We start from the raw sequence: 18172 nt of genomic DNA on the forward strand, positions 1-18172 counted from the left end.
TCTAATAAGATTGAAGCGTGCCTACGTCCACAAACGTATGCACAGCCTTATTGGCTCTACAAAAATGACGTAGCATAACTGCTCATTATATGGGTGGTGTTGGTGGGGGCACGCAGACGCACCGTGGAGGTTCATTAGAAATGGTGAGGTGGAGGAGACAGCAAGGAAAGTTAAGCAGTGAAAACAGTGAAGTTCATCGTGAAAATGGGTGGAGAGACGGATGACGAAGGTGCATCAGGAGGCAGGCCAGTAAAGAAAAAACAAAAGAGGTCGATGTGTTTTAACAGTGATTGGGTTACACAGGAGAAGTACATTATGTGGCTAAAACCATGCCAAGGCGAACCATTTTATGCTAGCTGCTCCCTGTGCCCAGCGAAAATACTCATAAAACACGAAGGAAAAACAGCATTAGATGACCACATCAAAAGTAAAAAACATCAAAATCGAACCGAGAGCTCACGCCAAACAAAGGCAATTTCGTCCTTCATGATTACAAAATCAACGCCAATCAATCAAAGACAAAGTTACAGTGGCTGAACTAGCAAGCACCTTTCACAGTGTACGTCATGGTCACAGTTATCTCTCCACAGACTGTGCAAACAAGTTACAAGTTACAGACTGAAAAATTACATTATTTGTTTTTATTCCACATAAGCAAACAAGCAGAACCTAATTATGTATTCCCCCTTTTTTCTCAATACTGTCCACAACTAAAAACTGTTGAAAATATAACAAAATAATAAAGGTCTGCTATTAAATAAAGCAATTAACTAAACAACGAACTAGAAATTGTCATTTTTACTAATTTTAGCTATACAATTGCCGCTTAGAATGACGGTTTTTATCTTGGGTTAGATGTGCGAAAGGTGCCGTTGCTTACAAACAAAAAGGTCGATCGGATGGTCAAAATGTCCACACAGGTGGCAACCCTACATATCCACCAAAATCAACAACAAACTGAGATCTCGGGGCTTTTGTGAAACGTGCGCTCTTTCAGCCTGTGGCACTTTAGATACTTACATATCCGGGTCAGAGGATTTGCGTCGTGTCGCATGTTGCAAAGCTAACCTGTTCATAAGACCGCCTCCTTAGACTTGTCGCGTGTCTTCTTCTCCTTCTTGTTGTTTGTTTATGTTACTTTACCGTCACCCTCTGGAAACCGACACGTGTGATTGGACAAAATGCGGAAATGCACAACAATCAATGCAGCGTTATCAAAATTGTTCTTGAGTTGACGCAAAGCCATTGGCGTAATGATCAAAATGTCCAGATGATGACACCAGTTTTTGACTGCCATCTATGTCAGTTCTGTTCATCACATAATTACAAAAATCACACAGAATGTGCATTAGAATGTATAGATTCAGAATCCATAAAAAAAACACGTAAAAACGTATTTTTACGTGTTAAAACACAGCCATTTTATACCTTATTAAAGTAAAATTATAACGCCCTATTTATTTGCTTTTCTTTATTCATTCAAATTTTTGTTTGATTTTTTTTCGACTTTTTCCATAGATTTCTGAGATGCCGTATTTATTTTTTAACCCTCTGGATAAGGAGCAGCTTCAATGTTTAGATTTTTATATCAGCTCTCTTCCGAAAACATTAGCTGGATTTTAGCTTTAATGTGCATGCTTGTCTGGCTGGTTACAGTATTAGATAGTGGCTCTGGGGTCATGTGTCCTGGTGCTGCTTTCACCAGAATTTTCTCAGTGGATAATATTACTTCTGTTGGAAAGTTTTCCAAAAGTATGACTGATCTTCACGCCTCACTATCACACAAAAAAACGAGTTCTTTCTCATCAACTGTGACGAGGATATTTTTCCAATTAGCTTTAAAATGTACTCCATTTGTCTCAAGCATGTCCTGTTTTTTTTCTTTTGTTCACAAACAGCTTGATTTACTCTGTGTTTGTGGTTTTATGCACGACCTTCAGTCACTTATCTGTTCCTCGGTCGAGTCATGCAGTCGGTTGTGGGTGCCGCACTCTCCCCCAGACGTCCACGGCCCCTCCTCCAGTCCTCCACCTCCCACCTCTTCTCTGCAGACAGTCACGAGCCCTGTGACTGTTTTTTTTCCTCCACGCGTTACAACCAGAGCCTTCTGCCCACCGCCAGCCTCCACACCCACACACCAGGTCCAGCCCTCTGGTCACAGTTTCCAAATAGATTCCCTCAGAAGAAGACCGAAGATGAGGAACACAAATATGTATCAACACAGTCTTCATTTAGAAGCACTTCTACAGCATATGAGCCTGATTTCTTACCAAACTTCTGTTTATCTTGCTGCATTTTTCTCAGCATGTATTCTGTATAAATTTATTTTTAATCTACTGATTAATTTATTTCAGTTAAACTGTTCATCTCTGGTTTGCAATTATTCAGAGACTATCTTTTTTGTTTAAAATGTATTCACACCTGGACAAAAAGCCAGGATCATATCTCTGATCTGACCTGATGATTCTATTTTGGTGAGTTGTTCACTTCTTCAAGAAGCCTGGATGCTCCATCAAATGAACCTTGATGTAGTGGCGAGGCAGGCAGTCGGAGGCAGAGGATCTGGATAGGGTCGGGGAGCGGTCCGAAGTGTTCTGGGAAGTCAAGTTGTCTGTAAAGCACTGAATTATTTCTTTTTTGGAGAAAAGTATTAGTTTCTTCCACATCTTTGTCTTATTCTCGCCTCCACTGACCAAGCTGTCACTTCTCTATGACCATACTTAACTGTCTTTTTCTCTTTCGCATTCTTACACAATTCCCCCGCCAACATATCTCATTTACCAACATTCAAAGTTTCTTTAAACCCATACAGTTTTTTCCATCCTATCATTAATCTTTCTTGAATATTCATTATTTGGTGAATCCTTCACAGCACTGTTTTCATTTCACCTGGGAGAAATGGAGGGAGGTTGGGACCTTAAGTTTGTTAGATGTAAAAGGATTACTAGGATTTGGTGAGTTGAAACTTTTAAGCGCTTTCATTCTTGTTAACAAGAAGGAGCATACAATTCAATAAATGTCAAAATGATGCTCAGAGGGCAGTCCTCTAAGAGAGCTTAATATAACAGGAACACGGGAGTTGCAACATTTCCCTCAAAAGAGTGGCAGCTTCAGGAATTCCTTCCTTCTCAGAACTGATTAGATTGTACCCACAGCTGCTCCCGGGATTTCTTACAGCTTGGTTAAGCACTCATGAGGGTAATTACAACCTGGTCGCAAAAAAAAAAACTGGGACACTCTATATTATAAAATCAAGACATGTGATACAATAAAATCAAACTTTTCCCAATAATTGCACAGTCTGACACTGGGTTAAACCTGCTAGGGAAATCCCCTCCAGGAAAAAATAGCAGTTAAATATTTTCCACCCGAGAATAAATGTTCTCAAGATAGAATGATGGAATCCAAATTTGTTGACAATGGCCTCCTAGATTGATGGCCAGCAACAATTCATTTTTTGAGCTCATTGGTCGTGTCTTTCATCCTTGGCATTGCGTGAACACACCTGTATGCTCAGTACCAGCATACTGACGACAACTCCGCTTTCATGATACGTACACAGTTGATGGTGATCAATTAACCACGTGAATTTGATTAGCAACACCTGGCTGCTGTTTAACCTTTTATTTTCTATAGAAGCAGTAAGGATGGACTTTCCACACACTACTTCTGCATCTTGGTTTAGTTATTGTTAAATAAATGATAAATGATTATCTGGGGCTGTATTTACCTCATTTTAAGACCAAATAATTGTTATTATATCCTCATACATAAAACCTTAGGAATGATAGAAGATTTGCTTACATTTTACCATGTACCATTTTGCCTAAATTATATGAGCTATAGCAGTGATACTCACTATTTTTATTCACAAGAGCCACAGTGGCAGAGCAAAATCAAGGGAAGAGCCACCTTTACGACAACATACTAAGTCCCCTTTTGCAAATATGCATGTCTACATATAAAACATCCCAGAAAAAAAGAAACAACACAGCCAATACATTTTGATAGCAGGTAGGCTTATTCCTTTTGCCTACCTGTACAACGAAATACTAATTCTAATGATGAACAGACGTCTGTCTCTTTAGCCATCAAGCTCGTGGCATTATTTATTGTAACGTTGTGCATACTGTTCTCAGTTAACCAGGTACAGAGAGAGAGAGATGAAGGCAACATCTCTCTTATACAGGTAGTGGTGATGTCATCAGTCACACGTGACCCCATGCCATATTTGGTGAAACAACGTCTCCCCCTGAACAAATACAGTCACATGCATTCATACATTTATCCACTCTCAACACATTTTCAATTAAGACCATATTTACCTTAATACTGGGATGAAAGGAAGCTGGCATGCATGTCCTTGACTTTCTTCATGTTGTATTTGTAGTTTGTTATTGTAATCATAGTGAGACATTCAAGATGAGCATGGTTTTTGTGCTGGTTTTTGCCCTTTTTAAATTAAAAACCGATCCATTGTCTCTGCGCTGGCTAAAGGAGCTAGCGTGCACTGCTGTCAAGTGGGACGGTAGTTTAAGCGGGCTGCGTTGCCAGGTTTAACAGAGCCCCCTTTAGGAACCACCATTAAGCCTTAATTAATACTTAATGAAAATACTTAATACTACAAAAATGCAAACTTAATAAAAATACTTAATACTCTGCAGTATTCGCTGTATGTTATTTGAAAAGATTTATTGTTATTGTTACCATATTGTTATAAGCTACTATGCGAGTGCGAGCCACCAATTAGAGCTTGAGGAGCCGCGCAATGAGTATCTCTGAGCTGTAGGATATTGGCCACTGAGTTGAAAGTGTCATAATGTTTTGGCAAGTGCTGGCAACGAGCGACAGGAAAAAAAAAAGAAAAAGATTGGTAAATTGGTAAATGTGCTGATTCTTAACGGTGTTTTTTTTTTTACATGTTTAGGATGATGAGGTGGTCTTACAATGCTCAGCTACAATCCACAAGGAGCAACAGAAACTCTGCCTCGCTGCTGAAGGCTTCGGGAACAGACTCTGCTTCCTCGAGTCCATCTCTAACTCCAAGGTATGATACAAACTTTGATACATCTATTTCCCGACAAACCAGCAATTAAACAATTCAAAAGCTTAACTTTCACAGAAGTTACATTTGGAAGAACAACGGAAAAAAAAAAAAGTGGAACAGACTTTGAGGGAACACCATTGAAAATCACTTCTTAGTTTCACTGCGCTGTCTGTATGGTCACTTTTGACTGGGACTGGTGGTGATTGCAGGATGTGTTTCAAGACTTAAGTGATGATTAGTTCTCCTATTACATAAAAAAGTGTATTAATTATAAATTGATTATTCAAACTGAATATTCTATTTTTCCAGCTGAATGTACAAAATGGCAGTGCATGGGTCCAATGCCCTCTGGCACCATTCAGCTTTGTGTTATCATGGTGAGCCATAGAGACAGGCAGGCAAACAGTTGTTTGAGAGGTGGCTGTTCTGGACCTTTCCAGAATATCCAGACATCCTGTCTGCTCCTGACACAAGGTGCAATATAGATGAGGCATGATAAGTCAGGAAAGCTGAAAAAAACGCTGTAGATGTCTTTACTAGTGTAAAGGTGCAAGGTGAATTGGTTGTGGCATGTCTTGGTAAGCCAAGAATGCTTATCAAGTGAACAATATTGTACTCCCTTAGATGATCTCCCAGGACCGCATGCTTTGCCATGTCTGCATGTGTATAGTGCCATAGCTGTGGTAGTGTGCCGTGCCAGATTGATTTCCTCATTGTATTCCTCAAATGTACCTGAGCTTTAATAATCTGTCTTTACAGAATGTAAGTGCATCATATGTTTAGTTTATTTCAGAGATGATGACCTCAACCAGATTTAGTATTATAAAAACTAGGTGGAATATAGTGTACTCTGGGCCTAGATCAAGTCTAACTTACAACTGACCCCATGTAACATTTTCCATGCACATCCAGTGTCCTCACATGTCCAACTGCAGCTAATACCCTCTCTGAAGCATTTGTGAAAATACAGACCTCTGTTTGATTGGCAGCGTGGTGTAAGACCTAGGGAAATTAAAGTACTCGAGTTCCAGAGGAGAATTTTTTTAGTGATCCCATTAATTCTCTTTTTCTGAAGGAAAAGTAGCATCCCTCTCTGGAAAATCTTGTGGTTAAAGTAGATTTTACATTTACAAATATTTCAACCATATTCCTCAGGCGACCATACTTTCGACCACATTCTTTAGCTGCTTCCTTTTAATGACATCATCAGCAACAGGTGCATTTAAATGAAAAACAAAAGTACTCCAGTAAGAAGGCAAAATAATTAGGCTTACTATATATAAACTAATACATAATGCACAACTGGCAATAAAATACAGAGGTAACCAAACAGTGCAGGTTATTGGTAGGGCAAGCTTAAACAAAAATATTGCATGTTCAGGTGGGTCGGATCAGAAATCTCAGCCATAACATTAAATCACCTGATATTGCCTGATATTTTGTAGATCTTCCATAAAAAAAATCTCTGTTCCTTGGGGGCAAAGACACTGATAGTGTCCTCTGGATGTGGCACCATGACTTTGGCTTGTGTCTTTAAAAAAATAAAAAAATAAATCATATTATAGCCTTTCAGACAAAGGAAGATACATCACCCAAGATGTGTTCTTGTTTCAGAATGTGCCTCCAGATCTATCCATCTGCACTTTTGTGTTGGAGCAGTCTCTATCGGTGCGAGCCCTTCAGGAGATGCTGACCAACACAGAGGAGAATGCTGAAGGGGTGAGTGTGACCAAGCATGCACCTGCACATACAAACGCAATGCCTCTGTATGAAAGACTTGTGCAAATGTCTGGAAGTGGCTCCATCATAAGAAAAAATGTCCGATGACTTTCATTGCCCCAAAAGATGTATTGATCGTTTTTGTTGTTTGCTTAGAGACTCAATATCTCACAAGCCTCTTTAGCAACCACTCCTCTCTAATTATGGCAATGAAGTGAGTGAAGTCTCAACATCAAACATTCGTCTCCTTGGCAACAAGAAGCACCTAGTTGAGAAGAGAAACCTCCCAGAACTTCCCAGAAACCTTGAAAGTCCACAGAAATTCATCCACAACCAGCTGATTACCAAGAGACGGAGCAAAAAAACAAAAACAAACAAAAAAAGTAATCAAGAAATAAACAAATTCTTCACATTAGTTTAGTGCAACAATGTCTAATATAAAAACGAGCAGCAGCTCAACTTGAAATACCTGGCAGGCATGCAAAGAAATAAGCAAATAAAAGTGGCAAAGTGTTCTAAAGTAAGGCCAGTAATGTGCTTTAAATGCACTCCTAATTCTTCCTCTCCTCCTCTGGCTTCACAGAAGGAAATCTGCATTTGTATTGATGAAAACCAACATCTCTACCTAGTCAGGTTTGAGCCTGTTCCTGTTCTCATCAAGGATGTTAGCCATGTCCTCGCCACCTCTTGAAATCCCAAGTTTACATATCTCACAGTTTGTAATCGCAACGTTTTTGTCGTCCACTTTAAAATACCTCCTCACCGCGGACATTCGGCCCCCAGCTTCAAGCTGCTGCCGTGTTCTGCTTCGCTTTCCGGCAGCAAAGTGACGTCATGCCTTGTATCTGTGTGGCGTTGAGACCAGAGACATAAAAATTCGGGGAGTTATGATTATTGTAGTTGGGGATAAACACCTTCCTCAGTCGTAATTGATTCATTGCCATGGTAACAAACATGGCGAGAGGACGCTGGCGCATTTTGGCTGCCCCTTCTCCCTCTAAAAGCTCTCTCTTTTGCTGTTGTTTTTTGTTTTTTGATATATTTTTTTTAGTCACTACTTCCAGTAGCTACCTACTTTTTTAAATCTGCTTCTCAACCGGCTGATCAAAGCTTTTACGAAATTATTACGGACTATCTACCTCCCTGGATCTCACAAAACAAACTCACACGGTGTTGCTGGGCAACTGCTTCAAAACCCCTCTCGGTGCCGAGTGCGTTAGCTCGGTTACTTACCGATGTTTAAGAACTTCTACCTCTGGATCCATCGCCGTACGGCTAAAGGTTAAAGGTAAACCCGGAGGGGCCTCCACTTGTACCGGTGCGGCTAACTGGCCCTCTCTACTGACCGGGGCCACTGCCTTCCTTTCCGAGCTATACCTAGCCCCCGTTCAGCAGACGTCTTCCATCGCCACTCGGTTGAGGGTAGAGATCCGGGCAGATTTCCATCTGTCTCGGTGCGGTTAGCTCCTGGCTGGCTGGGACGGCTGCCTCCCTGAGCTGGCCGGCTTTGCGTTTGTCTGTGCCTGAATTAATTTCGGGCCCAGGCGGGCTGGTCTCTCCATCTGCCACGCTGTGGCTGTTGGTCCTGGTCCATCATCTCTCTTTTTGCGCTTTGCAGCCGCCGCCCACCTCCAGCAGTGTTTGCCTCCTCACAGCCTCGGTCATGGAGCTCCGCTATACATCCATGCAGCTCCGCCAGCTGATTTCCCAGTTGCCCCCTTCCACCGAGCTCACTGCCACACTGGAACTGCACCGACTTCTTCTCCGTCCTCGCTATATTCACCGAGGCTCCCGCCGCAAGTTTGTTTTTGGCTCCGCCACCATGGGCGGGATTCCGTCGCTGTGGTCTGACCGCAGCTCACGCACCGGCTCCCGCATTCCTCATCGCGTCATCACAACAACACACGTCATCTGAACGGGCCAAACGCCAACACCTGTAACCTCCGCCAGAGAGTAAAAGGGCTGTGCCTCCGCCCTATCCCTACTTCCGCCCCATCAATTCCAAAACAAAAGTACCTGAAACTCGCCCTCTTCAACACAAGATCCCTCAACAGTAAAAGTCTTATTCTCAATGAATTTATCATCGACAAACAACTCGACCTTCTCTGTCTAAATGAAACCTGGCAAAAACCCTTGGATTACTTTTCACTCAACCAAACTACCCCTGCTGGATTTTCATACCTGGACAACCCACGTTCCGAGGGCAAAGGAGGGGGCATTGCTGCCATCTACCATCACGACCTCCAACCCCGCCCACTCTCCATCCCTGCCGCTAAATCTTTTGAACACCTGGCTTTCAAACTCCCTGGCCCTAAACCTCTCATAATTTCAATTATCTACCGCCCCCCCAAGCCCAATCCATTATTCCTATCAGACCTCTCTGAATTCATCACTGCACTGTCCTCCATCTCACCATCTGTTTTACTCCTTGGTGATTTCAACCTCCACATTGACTCCCCGGACTGTAAACATGCCATGGACTTTCTGGACCTACTCAACTGCTTCAGCTTCACCCAACACATCAATTTCCCCACCCATAAAGGTGGACACATCCTAGATCTGGTTTGCTCTACCGGCCTCCACATACACAACATCTCCAGCACCGACCTCTCCATCTCCGACCACCTGGCCATCACACTCGCTATTGACATTCCTGCCCCCCAACCAAAACAGGACCGCACAATAACTTTCCGCAACCTGAAGTCCGTCTGCCCAGTCGCTCTCTCCACCTGCATATCTAGCACTCTCTCTGGCCTCCCCCTCTCGACCAATCCAACCCCCATGGACCTAGTCAACATCTACAACAATACGCTGTCTACCTCTCTCAACAAACTGGCCCCCCTGAAAACCAAAACTGTCACTTTCATTCACTCATCCCCATGGTTCACCCCGGAACTTCACAAACTTAAAAAACAACTCAGACAGTTAGAACGATTAATCAAGAAAACCGGTCTCACAGTTCACGCCCTCGCCTACAAAGATCTTATGCACCTCTACAAATCTGCACTTAACAAAGCCCGCTCTGTTTACTATTCTGGCATCATTCACTCTGAACCTCCATTTCCCTCATCCCCCGACCACCAGCTTTCCATCTTCTCCCCTATAACCACAGCCGACCTCTCCAAAATACTCTCCACCATGAAATCATCCACCTCCCCCCTGGACCCCATGCCTTCTGAGCTTGTCAAAGCCTGTTTCACCTCCCTCGCCCCACTCATCACGGACACCATCAACTCCTCCCTTACCTCCGGCACCGTCCCCTCTCCTCTTAAACTTGCTGCCATCACCCCCCTCCTTAAAAAACCTGGCCTTGACCCTGACGACCCCAACAATTTCAGGCCCATCTCCAACCTCCCATTCCTCTAAAAAATTCTGGAAAGAGCCGTCGCAGCACAATTAAAGCAATACCTCCTCTCCAATAACCTGTACGAAACATTCCAATCTGGCTTCAGAACCCATCACAGTACTGAAACAGCACTTTTAAAAGTCACCAATGACCTCCTACTCTCCTCCGACTCCGGCTCCCTCACCATTCTCCTCCTCCTCGACCTCAGTGCTGCCTTCGACAGCATCAATCACTCCATCCTCCTCAACCGTCTGCAAGCCATTGGCATCATCAACTCCGCTCTCTCCTGGTTCACCTCCTACCTATCTGAAAGACTCCACTACATCTCCATCAACAACCACAAATCCCGCACCGCCCCTGTCTCACACGGAGTTCCCCAAGGCTCAGTGCTCGGACCAATCCTCTTCATCCTCTACATGCTCCCACTGGGTCACATTATCCGCCACCATGGTCTTCACTTCCACTGTTACGCCGACGATACCCAGCTATATATCACCACCACTGCCATTACTCCTGCCATTCTCTCCACCCTCACCAATTGCCTAACTGACATCAAAGCCTGGATGAATCACAACTTCCTCAAACTCAACAGCAATAAAACTGAAATTATAATTTTTGGCCCAAAATCCACCCTCCCCACCTCCCAGCATTTCTCACTCTGCATTGATGGTCACTCCGTCACTCCCTCCCCCCTGGTCAGAAATCTCGGCATCATCATGGACCCCACACTCTCCTTCAAATCCCACATAAACCAGGTTACTAAAATAGCCTTCTTCCACCTTCACAACATTGCACGCCTTCGCCCTACTCTCTCCCCCTCAGCTGCCGAAACACTTGTCCATGCCTTCATCACCTCCAGACTCGACTATTGCAATAGCATCCTGTATGGCCTCCCCTCCTCTGCTCTTCAAAAACTGCAATATGTCCAAAACTCAGCTGCCCGACTGCTCACTCACTCCCCCTCCAGAGAACACATCACTCCCATCCTTCAACAACTTCACTGGCTTCCAATAAAACAGCGAATCAACTTCAAGATCCTTCTCATCACCTACAAAGCCCTCAATAACCTTGCACCTCCATACCTCACAAACCTCCTCCACCCCTACTCCCCCACTCGACATCTCCGCTCCTCTGATGCAAACCTCCTCACTCCCATCACCAAGACCAAGTACCGCACCCTTGGGGACAGAGCGTTCTCCATCGCTGCCCCTACCCTTTGGAACTCCCTGCCCCCCACCATCCGGAACTCCGATACACTCCCCTCATTCAAAAGCCAGCTCAAAACCCACCTGTTCAAAATCACCTACAACACCTGATAAAATGTTCCTCTCCCCCCCCCCCCCCCCCCCCCCATGTGCCTAAAGTCTGTAACAGTGTTTTTCTCTTGTTTATAATGTCTTGTTTTTTTTTGTCTATGCTTTCTGTTTGTTCCTTATGTAAAGCGTCTTTGAGCATTTGGAAAAGCGCTATATAAAACCTATGTATTATTATTATTATTATTATTATTGTAATGCAATGTGGGGACGTCAGCTCCAATAGGCAGCGCCAGTCTGTGAGGCGTCTCCGTATATTATGTCTATGGTTGAGACAGTCTGACTCTGTACCACCACATAACAGGAAATACTAAGCTGTTATTTTTTCCCTTTTGTTTTGAAATATTATAGTTCTGATAAAAAAATAAATAATGAGAATAAATATACATATATAGATAGCTACATATCCGATCCCTGATCAGGATGAAACGTCTGATTCCGATCGAGTCAGAAACCACGTGATCTGCCCCGATATCCGATCACGTGATCGGATCAGGACATCCGTACTCGGAATTGCTTCCCATTGCTTTGCTTTAGCAGGTCCCGTAATTCCACTGCTAAAAATGACAGATTTTCCTTTTTGGATCTCTGAAAGGGGCTGCACGGTGGTGTGGTGGTTAGCACCATCCCCTCACAGCGAGGGGGTTTCAGGTTCAATTCCCGGCTGGGGCCTTTCTGTGTGGAGTCTGCATGTTCTCCCCGTGTGTGCATGGGTTCTCTCCGGGTACTCCGGCTTCCTCGCACTGTCCAAAAACATGCATGTTAGGTTCATTGGTGTCTGTGAAATTGTCCTTAGGAGTGAGTGTGAATCTGACGTGGCCCAATGTTAGCAACGTTTGTCCTGGTCGGCCTTCCTGGATTAGCAAAATGTTTCAGAACCATAGACAGCTGCCTGTCTGAATGTATGTGGGTTCCTTGTACAACATAGATTCACATCCCCAGAAAAACGTTCCCATAATTTGGAGAGAATTACATACTCAGTTTTTTTCAGTTGCTTTTTAGGGCTCATCGTGTGAAAAGAAATTGTCCCACTTTGAAACCAGAATTTTTTTATTTTTTCCCCACTTGTTTTTCACATCTCCTAAAATGAGGAGAAAAAGATAATGTGGTCAGATTTCCATTTTTTCCATTTAATGTAATTTAATATAATTTGATTTTGATATAAAATTTTGCAGCACTTCATGGCAGTTTTGACCGACTGTTGTTTGTTCGAAAAGCCACGGTGTGATGTTGGGATCCCGCTTTAGCTGTCCTTCATTGTATACAGTCTCTGAAGCAATATGGCCTCATCAAGAATTTGTGAGTGAGAAGGCCTCCTCTGCAACAAACATAAAGGCATGCCAAGTAAACTTTGGGCCAGGGCAATATTTAGGACATTTTTGCTGTCCTTTGCCTTTTTACATTACATTACATTACATTACATTACGGTCATTTTACAGACGCTTTTATCCAAAGCGACTTACAGTAAGTGTGTTCCACATCGGTAGGCAAAAAAACTTCAGGTCACAAGAAATCAGAAGTGCATTTCCTTTCAAAACCAAACAGCTGAGAGCATAACTAGTGCTAGAATAAGTACCTAGACAGATGGGAAGACAATTTAGAAAACAAATAAGTGCGTAAGGAGCTAGGACGAAGCAGGTGATGTCCTAAGAGGGCGAAAGATGGGCAGCGACTCAGCTGTCCTGACATTTTTCAGATGAAATTAGCAGTAAACTGCCTCATTGGACACTCTACCCTGGGTACCAATGTATGGATGGATAAAATAGTGGTTGGCATCTACCAGAGCCAACAGGACTACGGAGGAACGAGACTTGTGATTCCTGAAGGTGCTCACACTGTTGCTTGGTGGAAGGACAGTGATCAGCTTTCCATCTAATGCACAGAGACAGGGGGAAGCCACTTGTCACCTTTCCAGTCTGCCTCAATAAAAACAGACGCCATCAGTTTGTTGACATCAATCTGTGCATGTTATTGAGGTTCATAATTGTGCAATGATAATAATCCAATAATATCTTGTATTCTAGGTGCTTCAAAATAAATCTCACCTTCAGGTAGTCAGACTTTAGGACATGATGCAACAACATCTTGCATCATCTCTTTGGTAATGAGGGACACTAGCCTGATAAACCAGCCTAAATGGATTGGATGTCTAATTTAGTCTGGCTCCGATGAATGGATACAACGGAACATTGTTGATGAGCACAACCCGTTGTCTTTCAAACCGTGTCTGTGCCTATAGGCCAACGCTCTGACCCTCTGCCCCGCCCGCGTTGATTCAAAACACATCTCTGCGTTGTGATTGGTTTAGTTGCCATCTGCCAGATTCAGGGACACCGTACTCTTTCCAATGTGGTGCCAGAAGTTTGTCCTTTCAACATGGACACTGACTACGAAAATAACATGTCTGTTTCTGTTTGTATGTCTTTTTCTTTTCAGCATCCTGATTATTGTTTGTACAGAACTCCCTGACGTATTGTCCAGTTTAATTAAGGGCAATAGTCAACATGAATGGGTTTCAGCACTCAGCCAATAATAATAAGCCTTCATCATACTGATGAAAGGGTATTGTCTCTCTCGGGTTGTTGTTTGATATGTAGAACAAACTAGAGCAAAAAGATTAAAGTTTGCATGTACTGGAACTGTTTTCAACCATTTTTAAGTTTTAATATGTCAGCTAATTAACTTTCTGTGAGTAACATAATCATTCCACTCGTTTGGGATAGTATCCTGAAACAGTCGACTGTGCTTAAAGCTGTCGTCGGCAGGTTTTCAAAATTCCGAGTCTAAAGTCGGAAAATTCGAACTGATACAACTTTCAGGTCCCTCCCCCAACCTCTAATAAGCTCCGAATCGCGCCCCAAACCCCTCCCCCTCTGTGGACGAGGTTGTGCACGTGAGTTCACACCAGTGTGAGCGCACACAAGCTGGGGCAGACTCACGCTCAGCAGCGTGTGCACAAGCTGTGATTGACAGGTAGGATTTCTCCACCCTAACTTGATTGGTTAAAAACAGCCGGGAGCGCTCGGTTTTTGCAAGCATGATTACAGGCTTCAGAGGGAGCTACAGATTTCGTTATTTTTCCTAAACAGCCTATTTAATATTCTACTTCCAGAATCCCATGACAGTTCAAGCTAATATGACTAAAAAAAAGTTGCCGACCGCAGCTTTAAGCAGTGGACGTACAGAAACATTGCACAGAAGTTACTTTATTGAAAGCTAAAATTGTAGGGTTTCAACTTTTTCCTACAATTTCACTAATTACAGGGATTTATTTCAATATTTTCTCTCTTTCTTACTCAGCTGGTGATTTTTACGTTTTGTAACTTTTTTTCTCTCTTTCCCATCAAATGCCTGTCTCAGACGACCCAGGGTGGCGGGCATCGAACCCTTCTCTACGGGCATGCTCTCTTACTACGGCACTCCTACAGTGGAATGGTAAATAAGCAAAAAAATGTACACAATCAAAGAACAAAGGCAAAGTGCATTTAATGTTAAAGGAATCATTTTTGGAACTAGGTTTTCATTGACTTTGAAATCATTTGAATATTTCAACCTTATTGTTTACAGAAACACTGTACATAGGGTACACCTTTCAATTATTAACCTAAAATCTCTCACTTTAAGTTGGGAGGTCAATGGAAATGCAAGAATGCTTACATTCATCTTTTTAAAAAAAAAGCCAGTTAATTTCATCTGCGTATTTTCTACTTATTCAAACTGACTTTTGGTTTTGATTGTGTCTTTGATTTGATTGTTTCTTTCTTTTAGTACCTGTGCTGCCTGTCTACCTCTCGTTCATCCACAGACAAATTGGCTTTTGATGTGGGACTGCAAGAAGATACCACAGGTAGTTGTCAAAGAAATGTATGCTGTTTTAAAGAGCATTTCCACCAGTATAAGATGAGTTCTGCAACTGAAAACATTTTGTACTGGAGCACACAAGCTGTCCCCACAAATGCAAATGCAGATAACTCCAGACAACAATGGAAGTATTTCCAGGGAAACAAAGAAGGATGGACAAGACCAGAAGAGATTTGTTGACTTTTACATTTTTTTTTAAGTTGTACACTTGTCAGTGATAAAGAAATAAGGAGCTAAAAGGAAAGTTTTGGTTTTGATTCCATCATTCAGGTGTTACCTCAGCTGTATTACTCAAGCATCAGTTGTTTCCTTGTATTTGCTTTTAAATTCAAATAAACTGCCAAAAGACACACTTGTGAAAGGCATAATGTCAAGTTAGCTTGTTATTACATTAAGTTATCTTTAGAACTTGTATCTTAAAGCAACTAGACAAGTTTGTGAATCGTAAAACTCTAATTTTGCACATTCCCTGGCCTGAATTTGTCCTGGAGCGCCTGGTGACTGAATTACCACACTTCAGACCTTTGGTTTCCTGCCCAACACACCACAGTGTTGCTTTACAGTACGATGTTATGCACCAGCTTCCAGATAAAAATTCATTTTGGCCATAATGAATGGAATGAATGAAAACACTCTCGCCATTACAAATAAAGTTTAGAAACTCAGATGCAGTAAAGACACTCAAGACAAAGCAATAGGAAGAAGTGAGGAAGAAGAAATCAAGTGTATGAACAAGACACTGAACAATGATAAGAATCAGATTCCATTTTACTGTAGAGAGCTCAGAGAAAAACAGGATGACAGATGGATGCAAAGTTAATAATGCTTCGGTGTCTTTTTCTGTCATGCGTGCTTTGCTTGGCTCGGCTCCCTCTGTGAAGTCGCTGACATGCGGGTTAATAATCATGAACAGAACATGGTCATGATCAGTTCACCCTCTGTGCAGACTGTAAATCAGGAGAGATCGAAGCTGTGGTTGAGTCATGTAATTAAACTAATCAAACATGTTTATGTACTCCAAACAAATATTTTTGTACTCTGTTGTGACTAATTGGAAATACACAACATGACAACAGTATTGTGTTAATCTGTGTTTGTAATTTATCAGAAAACAAAAGGTGAACCTTATCATTATCATCTGCCTCACAGATCAAATCTCACATAGCCATAAGACTAACGTAGAAATTTGTTCTTCTCAGTTTTTGCAAATTTCATTCCAAAATCTTGGAAATTTGCAGCCTTTCGAAGTGTTTGCTGCTCTCTCTCATTACATTGCATGTAAAACCATGAAAACCAAGATTCACTGAGATTACAGGAAAGACTTGAACTGGTAGGTAAAAACCAAGGGTGAGAAATAGACACTGATTAGAATCAGGTTGTATAATGTGATGGACTTGGCATGTTACCACCATGTTTGTTGACATCAAACATTACATTGTGATATAGTAGATAATATGGAAAGAGGTTGGCAAGACTACCTTGTCAAGACCAATGGTATTCACCTCGATCCTGTGGAGGCAGTGCCCATAAATTCTGTAGTATCAAGCCCTGAAAAGGAATATGCGTCTTGAACTTAAAAAATACAAAGTTACCTCCAGTCCACATGTTGCCCAATGAAAGTGTAAAAACTGCAACTTTAGTTTTTTTTAACCATTAACTGAACAATTTAGAATTTATTTTAGTCTAAATGATAGCCCTGAAAATGATTATTAATAAATTAATTAATTAATAATAAAAGAAAAAAAATAGGTGAGATTAACACATACATACAACATTTGTGTCTTGTTTTTTAAAGAATTTATTGAAAAATAAGCCCATGCCAAATTGCTCTGTCCCTTCTTTCTGTTACTGGAAACACTTCTGTTGTGTGGGCTTTGTCTAATGTTTTTATATTAGCATTTTATGTGATTTGTACATCATGGTCAACTTTTTGTTTTTGTTTTTACCACCTTTAATTTCAGTTTATTTTTACAGATCTCATAAACCTTCTGTCCAGCAGGAAGAGGGAATTTTTTTTTACCCAAAAGATCTGTAAAAACCCTCTGTGTTTCCACAGTGCTTGCCTCTTTTGAAAAAAGCCACTACAAAGTACATTGTCTGCTCTTTTGTTGTAAAAATTATGTGAATTACATCAAATTTACAGGCCAAGTTGAACAAATGGAGGATTAATCTAGACTCCCAAAGTGGTATAATATACATAACAGAAATGTAGTATTACACAAGGCTCCGTTTAATGGAGCCATCTCTTTTATCTCTTGCCTTCCTGTGTGTGGGTGCTTGTGTGTTTAGGTGAGGCTTGCTGGTGGACCATCCACCCAGCATCAAAGCAGCGCTCAGAGGGAGAGAAGGTTAGAGTGGGCGATGATCTCATCCTGGTCAGCGTGTCCTCTGAAAGATATCTGGTCAGTTGCTGCTATGGGTAGGAACCTGTGTGAGCAATTGGAGACTCAATATTACTATAGCTTTCTCTCCTTTATTTGCTTCTTTCTTTTTACTGTAAGTCTCACCATTGCTTTCTCGCTGTCACTCCAAGAGTATATTATGAGCAAAAATGTGTAAAAAGTCTTACAAGAGATGGCATCTATTCACGTGATATATCAATGCTGTGAAATGAACATGTCAACAATGCATTAACACAGTTTCCTCTTTATCCCTGCTGGAAAAATAATCAACAATAAGATATTCTTTAATCCTGTCAAAGTTGTACTGAAGGGTTTGTGTAACATAGTGCTTTTATTTGGTTTGGCACTTCCAGCACATTGCTTCCTTCTAAGTCTCAGAAAGTTACCTTTACTAATATTTACATTTCCCATTTCAATATGGAACACTGGCATTAGTAACTAATTATAAAATAAACTTTTGTTGTGGTTGTCAAATAACATTTCT

At 41.9% G+C, this 18172-nt stretch overlaps 1 protein-coding gene across 8 annotated transcripts in view; it reads left to right on the forward strand.

The window, feature by feature from the left end:
* Positions 1 to 18172, forward strand: part of ryr2a (ryanodine receptor 2a (cardiac)) — a 287428-nt gene that overhangs the window by 38726 nt on the left and 230530 nt on the right. For all 8 annotated transcript variants that reach the window (XM_075456990.1, XM_075456994.1, XM_075456991.1 and 5 more), the window contains exons 2-6: positions 4928 to 5047; positions 6662 to 6766; positions 14786 to 14860; positions 15194 to 15272; positions 17576 to 17688. In XM_075456990.1, the coding sequence (XP_075313105.1) occupies positions 4928 to 5047; positions 6662 to 6766; positions 14786 to 14860; positions 15194 to 15272; positions 17576 to 17688 (492 nt within the window). The remainder of the gene's footprint in view (positions 1 to 4927; positions 5048 to 6661; positions 6767 to 14785; positions 14861 to 15193; positions 15273 to 17575; positions 17689 to 18172) is intronic.

The sequence above is a fragment of the Odontesthes bonariensis genome, chromosome 23 (assembly GCF_027942865.1).
Source record: "Odontesthes bonariensis isolate fOdoBon6 chromosome 23, fOdoBon6.hap1, whole genome shotgun sequence".
Taxonomy (NCBI): domain Eukaryota; kingdom Metazoa; phylum Chordata; class Actinopteri; order Atheriniformes; family Atherinopsidae; genus Odontesthes; species Odontesthes bonariensis.